The 13,901-nt window shown below is 36.5% G+C and overlaps 2 protein-coding genes across 2 annotated transcripts; both read left to right on the plus strand.

The window, feature by feature from the left end:
• The first annotated feature begins 7,058 nt into the window (after positions 1 to 7,058).
• Positions 7,059 to 8,915, plus strand: LOC120006953 (probable cinnamyl alcohol dehydrogenase 9). The gene is made up of 5 exons (XM_038857082.1): positions 7,059 to 7,223; positions 7,330 to 7,443; positions 7,530 to 8,040; positions 8,136 to 8,289; positions 8,409 to 8,915. Exons 1-5 carry the CDS (start codon positions 7,126 to 7,128, stop codon positions 8,606 to 8,608), a joined length of 1,077 nt encoding a protein of 358 aa, XP_038713010.1. The 5' UTR covers positions 7,059 to 7,125; the 3' UTR covers positions 8,609 to 8,915.
• Positions 8,916 to 11,761: 2,846 nt separating this feature from the next.
• On the plus strand, positions 11,762 to 13,554 carry LOC120006934 (probable cinnamyl alcohol dehydrogenase 9). The gene is made up of 5 exons (XM_038857062.1): positions 11,762 to 11,926; positions 12,045 to 12,158; positions 12,245 to 12,755; positions 12,855 to 13,008; positions 13,103 to 13,554. Exons 1-5 carry the CDS (start codon positions 11,832 to 11,834, stop codon positions 13,306 to 13,308), a joined length of 1,080 nt encoding a protein of 359 aa, XP_038712990.1. The 5' UTR covers positions 11,762 to 11,831; the 3' UTR covers positions 13,309 to 13,554.
• Positions 13,555 to 13,901: the final 347 nt, after the last annotated feature.

Consider the following 13,901-nt stretch of genomic DNA (forward strand, 5'->3'; position numbering starts at 1 on the left):
TTTTTTCCATGAAATTCAGAAAACCCACTCGGCCAGTACAAGAAAAACCATCATATGTAATTAGATAAACAAGATAGAGCCTTACATATATATATATATATATATATATATTAGAGGCTAAAAAGGACATATTGTGAGATAATGAGATTAAGACATGACATGAAGGTACATTGCCCAATCCACCAGAAGCCACACTGCCATGAGAGGCAGACTTTTTTGTGGGTATTGTTTCTTTTGATGATTGAATAATTGGCTTGATGGTTGACGTGCCATCAACCCAATTCATAACTAATTTGTGTCTCCCTATATATATTCATACATGCATGTCAAGTCAAATATATATATATATATAACAGAAATGTAATAAATGTAGCTAGTACTAAAACTAAATTTGTATTGGAGTATTGATGGATTTCCATCTCCAAAGTATTTTTAAACATTCGACATGCACATAAACTCAAACAGTCAGATCAGTTCAAATAATAGTTTTCATCTGATAATATGATAAGTTGGCCCAAAACTCAATGCATAACCAAAAGAATATTGATTCTAATGAGAATTGAATTCGGGACCTCTCAAATCTATACAATTTGACTCTAGAGTGATTCACTAACTAAACCATAACCCAAGCGATTCAAGAGATAGTGACACGTCCAAAGTGTATCTCATTGGCTAATATAATGCAAACGTACGATTGAATGGATAATTATATATATATATATATATATATATATATATGATATGTCCCTACAAAAGATATGTAACACTCACCAAAAGTAAACTATGCAAACATGCATCCACGTAGCTTTATATACAAATGTGTGTATATATAGTTTACATATAATAAGCGTGGCATACTTTGGTTCATACCTCTCGCGTTACACGATTTCCACGAAAACTGTGGCGTGCCCAAGATTTGGTAGATCTTATATTGATCATCACTGAAAGTGAAAGTGTGGTACCATTTCACACAATCCCCAATGTGTGAAAGTTTTATCTAATTATATATATATATGAAATAAATGGCTTGCATGATAGTGATGAATATAGGATAAGGGGGGAAAAAATTCAACTTTGTTGGTCTCCTATCATGCTCCACTTTGGACCACGAAAAACATCAAGAATCAACGCCATCAAATGGATTTAATGATATGAAGAGCAAGAATTGGAATGCCCAAATCCCTTGGTGGAGAACATATATATCCATGTAAAAAAATACCTAGTTACACTCTTTCTTATGTAAATCCCCGCGGGTATACACATTCACATTATTATTAATTTTTTTTTATGACAAGAAATCACGAGTCTTTGACCAAATGTAAATCCTTAATTATTTACGCTCTTTCCAAATATCTTAAATATGTCCATCAAAACAGTAGTGCAGTACAGTTTAGGGTTCACGAGAAAGCTTATAGGTCTGTAAAGAGTGGGTTTGTATATAGAGAGTAATTTATGGGTTTGTTTTATATAGACCGTCTTTTTAAAGTAAGAAAATGTGTATATGGATAAGGTGATTGGAGTACCAGTCATTTATTTAAACTTTCGAAGTAAGTACTTGGATCTTATTTTGGGCCCAGAATACAGGTCACAACATTCCAAGGCCCATTCAGTCAGTCCACCTTTTGTTTTGTTTCTCCCTACCAGCCAGTCATTTAAAGTTTAAACTTTCAAGTCAGTACTTGATCTTGTTTTGGGCCCAGAATACAGATCACAACATTCCAAGGCCCATTCATTCAGTCCAGCTCTTGTGTCTCCAAATATCTTGACAAGGCCCAATTTTTACATGATAAAGCAACAAACAGAAACAACATGGACATGACAGAATCTAAGTGGATAAATGATGTAGTTGGTGTCCCTACTAAATAAGCCCACTACCTACCTATCTTTTTTTACTTTTTTTCTCTGGAGCTTTTTCTTCCATATACTAGGAGCTCTCTCCAATCACACAAATCTAATAAAAAGGATCATGTGATGTGAGTCCTTACCCATACTTAACTTTAACTAAAATAAGTATATTTGTGTTTTAAGCTGTTGATATGATCAAATGGCTGAGGATCAAGATGTTTAAGGTACACTAAATCTTAAATATTGTTTTTTTTTGGTAACCGAAAATGACATCATACAAGTTTATTATTTGACCATTTGATATATTGATCTAAACTCTTGCCGTCAGGCCTTGCACACGAAAATTTCTCACTTGACGACGTGGTACGTTGGGTCAAATCCCAATATGCGATCGATCACATAGGTATTGCTCCTAAATCTTATAACCCTAAACCCTAAATCAATTTTAATCTTAACCATTTGATAAGATCCAACGGTTTTAAAACAAAATTTATAATTTTTGCTAAAATAATGACGTTTTACTAGAGAAGTGCTGATATGATGTCCTTTGGTGGTGGTTTAGAAATCAAGTAGTATTCATCTTGGATTCAATTACTTGCAGGGGAATTGATTAATTGAAGATTGTGATTTGGAAGCATGGAACTCAAACGGGTCCGTCCTTGTCAGCTCGTACGAGTCAAAACTTCTGGACCAGCCCAATCCTATCTCTAAGGGCCTAATTAACTGGGCCTCTATCTGTTGAGACGGGCCTTGGGCTGGACTTTACCTTGCCCAATCGCAGAAAGGCCTGCGTCAGCCCATTAATGTGGAAAAATTAGTCTGGCATCACTGGGCTATGTGGGCTGTTACCCCTCCAGACCACCCAACCTTGTAAAAGTGCAGTCTTAAGTAGTTAAACACTTAAACTAGGTCCATAAACTAGATCTAGTACGATAGTGGCCCGCTCTGCATTATTGTAGATAATAGTCGTGTAGTGATACGAACCAGGCCAAACGCGTATTCAGTAAACTCATACATTTCCCAATAACAACACAGATCCAATCACTACCCACGCATGGGCGATGTGGGATGTTCAGATATCAACTTACAATGAGAGATGGATTATTTTTGTTTCACCTCTTTATTCTCTTGCCTTCTATAGAAAAGATTTGATTCCAAATATGACCAGCTAGGATTTTGATGTGAAATTCATCTCCCTTTTCTCTGTATGTCTTCTTGAGGAGTGGCGCCTAGTCCTAGGGTTACCTTTGTTTGGAGCATGTAACAGAGAGTAAGCTTTTCTTGATTTGTATGGAAAGGAAAACTCCATATAATTTTCTCTCAAAATGGCACATCAATTTGACCCTTCAAAAGTAGGAATTCACCCTTGACTTTTGCACTTGTAATTAGCTGCAAAATGTCCTCTGTTCAAGACTTAATTTGTTTCCATTTAATGTACAAATTAATCCTGCTCCAAAAAGTCCTCTTTCCTTCTTTTAAATTCACACGCCTATCATTAATTCAATCGCTTTGAATTTTGGCTGTAAAATTTGGAAAGTGAACCTCCTCCTTTATTATCATAATATTTCCAGGTCAACCAGTCTCCATTTTAGAAATTTTATCTTATCCTTTAGTATAATCTCACGCCTAGCTTGATAAGAAAATAAACTTGAAGCTTTATCTTTACAATGCTTGATCATTAATTGAACTTTTCAATTTTAGAACTACATCTTAGGTTGACCCAAAAAAATTAAAGTCCAAGCCCGTCCAGCAAATTTTCTCAGGCTGCCCAGATCCGACATCCTTTTGAGTTTGAGCTGAGTTTCAGCCCGCGGCCAGTTGGGTGTCGACCCTTATAGGACATTTGGTTGGTATTTTGAGGGGGAATGGGGGCGAGATGAGGGTGGAATTATATATTCTCTTATCTTTGTTGAGTTTTGAATGGTGAAATCTCAAACTCATTTTACTCTCTATTCTCCACAAAGGTTGAATGAGTTTTGATGTAAAAAAGACTTTTTTACCCTTATTATAAAATATTGTTTTATTTTTTTAAAAAAAGTGATAATATGAAAATTATACTATTAATATTCTTACACTTTGTTCATTCTTTATTTTATATCAAACATGATCATGCTCACTCCATACTCATCTCACACTCACCTCGCACTCATCTCCTCTTCATCTCATGTTCGCCTCATACAATTATCAACCAAATACCCCGTTACCTTCTTTTATTTTACTCCTCACTCTCTTCCCTCTCTCGCCGTGATGGTCTTGCTCTCAATTTCGGTGTCTCTTCAAGGTAGTGTTAAAGTCCCACATCGTAAGATGTGGGCACTAATGCTTTATTTGTAAGATCAAGCCCACCTTTAACCACTAACAATGTCTTTTCCTAGGCTTGAGTAAGTTGAGCCTAACTCATTTGTTTGAGCCTAAGAAGAAACAAAGTCGAGCGGGTCCGATGTATCTAAGGAAACTAGATAACCCAAAGCGGATAATATTATTAGTGTGAATAGGGATGTGGATTTACAATAAAGAGCGGACACAAGTTGATGACTGGAGAAGCCAGGTGGTGTAAGAGAGACAGGCCACTTGATGCGCTGGTGATGGAGATCAGGATACGTGGAGAAAAACCATGTTGTGCATGTGGAGAAGATGGTTTACTGTACACGTGGACCGCAACTGGATATCCGATTTGGTCGGCAAGTTGGAGATAAGACCATGCTTGATGGAGCCGGTGAACTGGAAATGGCGGTCGGTGGAAGCTGCAAAGCAGATGTGGAGCTAGATGGTGATGAGGTCATTTCTGACATAAGCATTTGATTAAGGGATATATATATATATATATATATATATATATATGAATTCTCCCGTAATAATTTAAAGGTCATTACCCAAAATAACAATTGTCGGGATGTTTATCGTTTTCGGATGCGGATTGCAACTGCATTAGCATACTATTTTCATTGGTTTATCATATGGATGGTGATTGTGTATTATTTATTTATTTATTTTTGGGGGCATCTGTTTGGACGCACCAACAAAACAGAGAGGGCAATTTCCATGTTCCACCAGCTGAATCGGACTCTGGAGTTGTATATCGACATTTATGGAATAAAGAAGGGGACAGGGAAAAAAATTCCAGGCTTACATAATCTCACCTGTAAAGAAAGTTCCATTTGAAAGTCCCAAGGCTTAAATAATCTCACCGATCAGTGCATAAAAAGGACTACTTTGTCTTGATTGATTAATTTTCCTTTAAGTGACGTTAATCAGATGAAAGTCGCAAGGCTTAAATAATTCAGCGATCAATGCCATAAAAAGGACTACTGTGTCTTGATTCATTAATTTTCCTTTAATTGACTTTAATCAGATAAGAAAGTTGGATTACAAGTTTGTATACCGAATGTAAAGCTATCAAGACAACGCATTAGGATTGTAGTCGATCCCCTTTTTTCTACATGAATTTCACTAAATCAATAGCCAATTATTTCGATTATCGATCGATTTTAATAAGAAACTATATGGTTTTTTATGGATATAATTGATCAATCTATTCAATTATCGATTGGATCAATTTTGGACCTTAGAAGTTTTCCTATAATTCAAACATAATGGTAATATTATACAGCAACTATACACGAAATTTTCTAATTTTCTTGTACATCGACTGTAGGAAAATGACAGGAATTTAAATGAAAATCATTATTTGTCTATTATACTTATTATTATTATTATTTTATAATTGTTAGGCTTTAGCATCTTGCTTGATTAAAGTAAATGCCAAAAGTCACGAGTTGAAGTTGGTGAAACAATAAGCAATTGGGCTCTCGTGGTTAGGCTTTAGCATCTAGCTTGATTAAAACTATATGCCAAAATTAAAAAGTTGAAGGAAGTTGGTGAAATTAACAATAAGCAACTAGACTGCCGGCCGCTAAAGCAATCTAGCTCTCATTAACATTCAATAATCACATCACATGGTTTAATCATATATTAATGTGCCTGTTTAGATGGCCGTGCCCCTAGAGATCTCGTTTTGTGACATCGCTCTACCAAATACATGTGTTTAGTTAGTGGTAATGGTTTGATACCGTTAGCTTATGAGTTTCAAAAAAATAATCTCTTATTCTGACTTGAAGATTATTTTGAAACAGTTTGACAATTTTGATCGTTTCGGTTCGTCCTCTTGAATGTCACAATCGTTTCTCCGTCGTAAGTTAATCGCTGATTTTCATAAAATAATCGCGGATTTTCAAGTCATAAAAAAAAAATCAAATCAAATGTCCTAATCAAGAATGGAAATAGTTGGGCACTTATACAATTCTTTTGTAAGTATCTAATTGTTAGGGGTGGTGGGGCTCTGATGTAATAAAATTACAGCAGGCCCTGCTGTAATGGCAATTTAAGACAAAATTTTTTTTTATTTTATTTTGAAAAAATTATCGATGTGTAGTTTATGGTCTAACGAATCCAAAGATATATTTTTTGTTCAAAACAAAAATCATATGCTACATGAAAAATGCTTAACAATTTTAGACCGTCGGATATAAACTCAAAACATTCGGTGTATGGATCAAGATGAATTTGATTTTTGTTTCAAACAAAAAATATATCGTTGGGTTCGTTAGATCATAAACTACACATTTATAATTTTTTCAAAATAAAATAAAAAAATTTTGTCATCCAAAACATCTACAGCGGGGTCTGCTGTAGTAAACTACAGCAGACCCCTGCCACCCAATTGTTAGGTTATCAAAGTCTCTAATTGAAATAAAGACGTAAATATCTTGTCAGTTATACAATTCTTGTATAATTATATAATTGTTAGGTTATTAAACTCTCATTTGAGACGGAAAAATATTGTCAAGTTATACAATTCTTGTGTAATTATCTAATTGTTAGGTTAATTAAAGTCTGACTTGAAATAAACACGGATATACTTGTTTTTATCCAAACTGACTACTGACTAAGTTGAATCATGGAACGAGACATCGAGATTTGAGATTTTTTTATAATATTTTATCTGTTTCCTGACTCATGGATGATTCTTGAAAGGAGACAATCTCGAGGGAGGAGATTTGTTTTTATCCAGTAGTTGCTGACTAGTTGATGATTCATCAAACCAGAACTAACTCTAGAAAAATACAACTAGAAATATAATAGATAGACGTGACTGTCTATGACTCAATTACAGCTAGATTTGTGTGTGTATATATATGTAATGCACGCACAATTCCTTCACCACACACAAACACAAACACAATCGCATAGAGAAGAAAATACAGAGAGAGAGAGATAGGAATGGCGAAATCACCAGAAGTAGAGCTCCCACAAAAGGCTTTTGGGTATGCTGCCACAGATGGATCTGGAATCCTCAAACCCTTCCATTTTTCTCGAAGGTTTGATTTTCTCTCTCGATCTCTTCTTATTTGAACATGGTTTTTTCCCCCCTTGATTTGCATGGTTAGAGTGTTGTTTAATTACTTGGATTATTATGGCATGCAGGGAAAATGGAGATGAGGATGTCACAATCAGAATCCTTTTCTGTGGAATTTGTCACTCTGACTTACATCATTCCAGGAATGAATGGGGTTTTGCCAATTATCCTATGGTTCCTGGGTGGGTATTATCAATCATGCTTTTATCCATCTCAATATTAATCTGCATTGGGATCTAATTAATCTAATGTTGGAATTAATTTGCAGGCATGAGATGATTGGGGTTGTGGCGAGTGTTGGGAAAGGTGTAAAGAAATTCAAGGTGGGGGAGAGGGTTGGGGTCGGAGTCATGGTGGGTTCATGCAAGACTTGCCATCTTTGCGAGACGAACGCGGACAATTACTGTCCTGAGATAGTATTTACTTATAACTCTATCGACTTCGACGGGACAAAAACTTACGGTGGTTATTCTGATATAATCGTAGTCAATGAACACTTTGTGCTTCGCATCCCTGAGAACCTGCCGTCTGATGCTGCTGCACCGCTGCTATGCGCGGGGGCGGCAACATACAGCCCCATGAAATATTATGGAATGAACGAGCCAGGAAAGCACTTGGGGGTTGCAGGACTTGGCGGACTTGGTCATGTTGCGGTGAAAATTGCTAAGGCATTAGGGTTGAAAGTTACTGTTATTAGCAACAACAAAGACCAGAAGAGTGAAGCATTTAGGCTTGGGGCTGATTCCTTCATTGATAACACTGACCAAGAACAGTTGAAGGTACTATACATACGATCAAATTCAATTATTATATATATATATAGCCGGCAAAAATATATATTAGAATTCAATTAAGATCTTATTTTGTTTTGCAGGAAGCCGTGGGTACGATGGATTACATCCTTTCAACAATTTCTGCAGTGTATTCCCTGACTCCACTTCTTGATATGCTGAAGGTGCATGGAAAGCTGATCACTCTGGGGTTGCCAGTAAAGCCTCTACAACTGTCCATCTTCGATATAGTTTTGGGTAAGGAACATAAATAAAACCTTCTTAAATCTCTTCCCCCTGCATTTGTTTGTCTGAATTAACAGCACTGCAGTATTCTTCTTACATAATTAACAATGTAATGTAATGGTTGTATATAGGGAGAAAGTTTATCGGAGGAAGTAACATAGGAAGTATCCAGGATACGCAGGAGATGCTGGATTTTTGCGCAAAGCACAATATCACTGCAGACATTGAACTAGTCAAGATGCAAGACGTGAACAAAGCCATGGATAGGCTTGCCAAAGCCGATGTCAAGTACCGGTTTGTGCTGGATGTGGCTAACTCTCTGTCGCAGTAGATCTGCTCTGCTTCCAAAGCTTGATGGGGATTTGCTTTCCTTCAGTTTAATTAAAGCAATAGTAATGGTAGTGTGGATGGTATTTGCTGTCCATGAAAATAAAACGGTTCCATTAGCTTGTCTTTATTGGCTTTCCTTTATCATGTACAAGTGGGCTCCACTTTATCTTGACTTTGCAATTAATATCAAAAATATGTTTGCAATACACGCCATCAATTGCACGCCATTTGTGTGACGTCATCTTCCTTCCCTGTATCCTTCAAAAGCTTGCAACAGCAGATAATAAAGAAAGCACCAGATTTGTTTACTTTACCGTTCGTGCGGGATTCACTGTCATATCATATCCCTTAAATTAGAGAGAATGTGTAAGGGAAGAAAGAAAAAAAAAAGACAATGTTGGGAGAGACAGAGCAAAACAGAGACAGAGAATCAAAATATTTCTCTACAGTATGTAGAGATACACAGCCATTTCTGTTGTATGTATCATATATGGATTGGAGTGGGAGTATAACAACAGTTGTAAATTCCCTCACATCGTAATTGTAGTTGAAGTACTCTGTCCTTTATTCACAAGTCGGTCACCTAACCACAAAAAAAGCAGGATTTTCCAACCTTAACCATCGCCAAAAAAAAAAAGATGACACGACTTCTCTTTGCATTTGCTTTAATCCTATTTTCTGCATCTTCCCTTTTGTTTTGTTTTTTTTTTTTGGCAAAATACTTTTCAATTGGGTTTATTAATTTTTTTTAATTCCGTTTTGTTTTGAAAAACAGAGCACAGGGATAAACTAGAAGTCTGTAGTGATTCAATTTAATTGAATATAATTATATTTGGTTTTGACAAGTTCTCGTGTGTCTTATCCTTCTTTTCAGTATTTGATCCCACTCGAGTGACTTCTCTCCATCTCTGGAGTCATCTGTTTATCTGATTATTAAGAGCAATTCAAAAGTGTCCCGGATCGATTAGATGTGGGAATTCTACTCACTTAATAAGAGGTGTTCAAACTCTTAAGAGTTCTTTTAGAAATAAAACTCACAAAATCCGATGAGAGTTCTACTCACTTAATAAGAGGTGTCTAAGCTCATATACCACTTGAGAGTCCTTTAAGAAATAAAACCCACAAAATCCGATACTTGACGATACGTGAGTGTTTGTTGGAGTTCCACTCACTTCCAAGCTCATAGCACTTGAGGTTCCTTTTAGGGATAAAATTCATAAAACTCGTGTTTGTTGGATCAACCTTTATTCGCTCAAGTGTTTGTTGGAGTTCCAACGGATACGATCACACCAACAAGACCAGAAAGACCGGCAAGGAGAAGATCTGATTCAATAGCTGCCTACTCTGGGCTTCTTCAAATTACGAAGAGGCCTTTTTCTATTCATCAAGCCTTTTCATACTTTCTGCTCATTAAACAATAAGCCTTTTTCTATTCATCAAGTTTTTTCATACTTTCTGCTCTCAAACATTGCTAATAGAACCATCTGAATCTCCTCTCTCCCTCATCCGAACAATACCCAGCTTTGGGTCAATCTAATGCACAATTCTCTGCTCTCCCATGTTTCCTTCTCTCAACTCACTCAATCCTCAAAACCAATTTATTTCTCCATCTCTAATAGTTCCTCTTGGCATTGCATAATGGGTTTTTGTGGAACACCTCAAAGTTTGGTGCTTTGGGTGTTTTTATTTCTTATTTTCATTGCAGGTCACTGCCGTGGCTGAAGAGGCACCAAGGTGTTCGACGTAAAGCTTAAGTCAGAGTCCAGAGGTCACTTCTCTTATCTACAGTGGAGATCAAGTTGTGCCAACCAATTGCTTTGAGAACCACTGGATAGTGGATGGCAAGTGGTTGTGTTGATTCAAGTGGCCAATTTTGAAATCGCCTGATCTTGATTGCAACTGCAGGTGAAATGATTTGCTGGATCTCATTGCTAAAACCACACAAGTGGGTATACTCTTTGGAAATCACAGCTGCAATTTGGAGATGATATGGTAGATGGGCCACTTGGAAACGGGCTTTTAAGCTCTCCCACAAGTAGATGCTGCATGTGGGCTGGGCTCACTTCAAACATTTATTTTATAAAGTAATTAAAAATAATATTTTTAAATTAATTGTATAATAATCACATAAAATCCTAATTATAATTATGTGACAAATGTTCATGAAAAATTATCATTTAATATGTACATTTTTTGCGCTTAGCACCAACCTCTGGTCAAAACACAATGAAATTGGGTTACATTGATTGAGATCACTATAAAGACTTGTTGAACTAAAGTTGATTATTTCACCTTGAAAATGATACAGAGAATAGTCGGTGGGTGCTGTACATTTGGTGGAAATGCTAATTTTTGGGAGAGATAAAGATTGACAAATGTTTTTGACCAGATAAGCCTGTCATGACTATGTTTTATGTTCCTCCTAAATATTCTAGTAGAAAGTTTTTTTTTTTTTTTTTAATAAAAAAAAAAAAACAAGCCAGTCTTTCTTTTATTATAATTTTTTTCTTTTGATGACGCGCAAGAAGATATCTTGTATTTGTGTAGGAAAAAATTGATACTAATTGACATGAAGTTTACTGTTTCTGACAAGTAAATCGAATAAGAATTTTATGTTTGGACTCAGACCTGGTTTTAAAAGGGACAAATTTTTTGTGTTTGGACGCGAATTTTAAAATATAACTTATGTCCAAACTTGGTTTAATCTGGACCGGAAAAATTCGGTTATCCGAACTGAATTGAGTTTTGTCACCCTACACCAGAGTCGGTAAACATTAAATAATTGTGATTTTTATTTCAATAAAAAGAAAACATTGAATGGCTTAACCATATATTGTGCCAAACATTATGGTATGATTATAAGTGTTAGGTTATTAAAGTCTCATCATCTCAACTAAAGACGGACGGAATTGGTTTTCTCCAAACTTATTTCTGACCAACTTGATTCATGAAAGGGGACTATAATCAACTTGACATTTATTTTATTTAATTTCTTTTAATCCACTTACTGAGTCAGGAATGATTCATGAAAGGAGACTAGGGATTTGTTTTTATCCATTAGCTGACTAGTTGATGATTCATTCAATTAAACGTGACTGTGTTCTGATTCAATTACAGCTGGATTTGTGTGTATATAAGGCATGCACCCCTCCCTTCCCTTCACCACAACAAAAACACACAAACTGAGTGACAGAGAGAAGAAACAGAGAAACAGAGAGAGAGGAATGGGGAAATCACAAGTAGAGCACACACAAAAGGCTTTTGGGTATGCTGCCACCGATGGATCTGGAATCCTCAAACCCTTCCATTTTGCTCGAAGGTTTGGCTCTCTCTCTCGATCGATCTCTTCTTATTTCAACATGATGTTTGGGGAGAAAAATAAATCCTTTTTATTGTTAAAATTGTTGTTTAATTACTTGGAATATTATGGGCTGCAGGGAAAATAGAGATGAGGATGTCACCGTCAAAGTCCTTTACTGTGGAATTTGTCACTCGGACTTGCATCATTCCAGGAATGAATGGGGGTTTGCTGATTATCCTATGGTGCCTGGGTGGGTATTATGAATTATGCTTTTCTCCATCTCAGTATTAATCTGCATTGGGATCTGATTAATCTAATGTTGGAATTAATTTGCAGGCATGAGATGATTGGAGTTGTGGCGAGTGTTGGGAAAGGTGTGAAGAAATTCAAGGTGGGGGAGAGGGTTGGGGTCGGGGTGATGGTGGGTTCATGCAAGTCTTGCAATCTCTGCAAGCAGAACTCGGACAATTACTGTCCTGAGATAGTATTTACTTATAACTCTATCGACTTCGATGGGACTAAAACGTACGGCGGTTATTCTGATATAATTGTCGTGGATGAAAACTTTGTGCTAAGGATCCCTGAGGGCCTGCCGTCTGATGCTGCCGCCCCACTGCTATGCGCGGGGGCGGCAACATACAGCCCAATGAAATATTATGGAATGAACGAACCAGGAAAGCACTTGGGGGTTGCAGGACTTGGTGGACTTGGTCATGTCGCTGTGAAAATTGCTAAGGCATTTGGGTTGTATGTTACTGTTATTAGCAATAACAAAAACCAGAAGAGTGAAGCATTTAGGCTTGGGGCTGATTCCTTCATTGATAATACTGACCAAGAACAGTTGAAGGTATATATACATAGCATAAATTCAATTCAATTATATATATATATATTTCCAGCAAAAATATATATAAGCATTCAATTAAAATCTTGTTTTGATTTGCAGGAAGCCGTGGGTACGATGGATTACATCCTTTCGACTATTTCTGCAGTTTATTCCCTGACTCCACTTCTTGATATGCTGAAGGTGAATGGAAAGCTGGTAACTCTGGGGTTGCCAGTAAAGCCTCTGCAACTGTCCATCTTCGACATAGTTTTGGGTAAGAAACATATATAAAACCTTCTTAAATCCCATCCCCTGCATTTGTTTGTTTGTCTGAAATTAGTCTGATGTAATGTAATGGTTGTATACAGGGAGAAAGTTTATCGGAGGAAGTAACATAGGAAGTACCGAGGATACCCAGGAGATGCTAGACTTTTGCGCAAAACACAATATCACTGCAGATATTGAACTAGTCAAGATGCAAGACGTGAACAAAGCCATGGATAGGCTTGCCAAAGCTGATGTCAAGTACCGGTTTGTGATCGATGTGGCTAACTCTTTGTCACAGGAGATCTGATCTGCTTACAAGTCTTGGCTTTGATGGGATTTGCTGCTTTCTTTCAATTTAATTTGAGCAATTGCAATAATGGTATTTTAGGGGGTTATGGTTATGGATGATATTTGCTATCCCATTTAATGGGTCATTGAAATAAAAGGGCTCAAATAATGTCGTCCTTTATGTTCAAGTGGGCTCCACATTTACTTTGCTTTGCAATTGATGTCAAAAATCTATTAACAATACAAGTCAGTGATTTGTGTGACATGTTATATTTTCCTTTCCTCTCCCAAGACAATTTGATGGCCTCAATCTAAAGAGAGGCAATTTGAACCAAACTCATTTAAAATACAGATGAAACTCATTTAAAATAGAAGTCCAATTGTCCGATGCACGTTTTAAACACAATTCACTCATAAATTTTTTAGCACATTAAATTAAGCTCGTCTTCGTTTTGTCTACTTTTAACTAAAAATTAAGTAATTTTGCACTTCAAATGGGCTGGCCCAATCAAATACACAGGCATGTACAAAAAAAAAGCCCTTAATTCACAAGTCGGTTCACCTAACCACAAAAAAGGGAAGGATTTTCCAACCCAAACCATCCCCAAAAAA

The sequence above is a fragment of the Tripterygium wilfordii genome, chromosome 2 (assembly GCF_013401445.1).
Source record: "Tripterygium wilfordii isolate XIE 37 chromosome 2, ASM1340144v1, whole genome shotgun sequence".
Lineage (NCBI taxonomy): Eukaryota > Viridiplantae > Streptophyta > Magnoliopsida > Celastrales > Celastraceae > Tripterygium > Tripterygium wilfordii.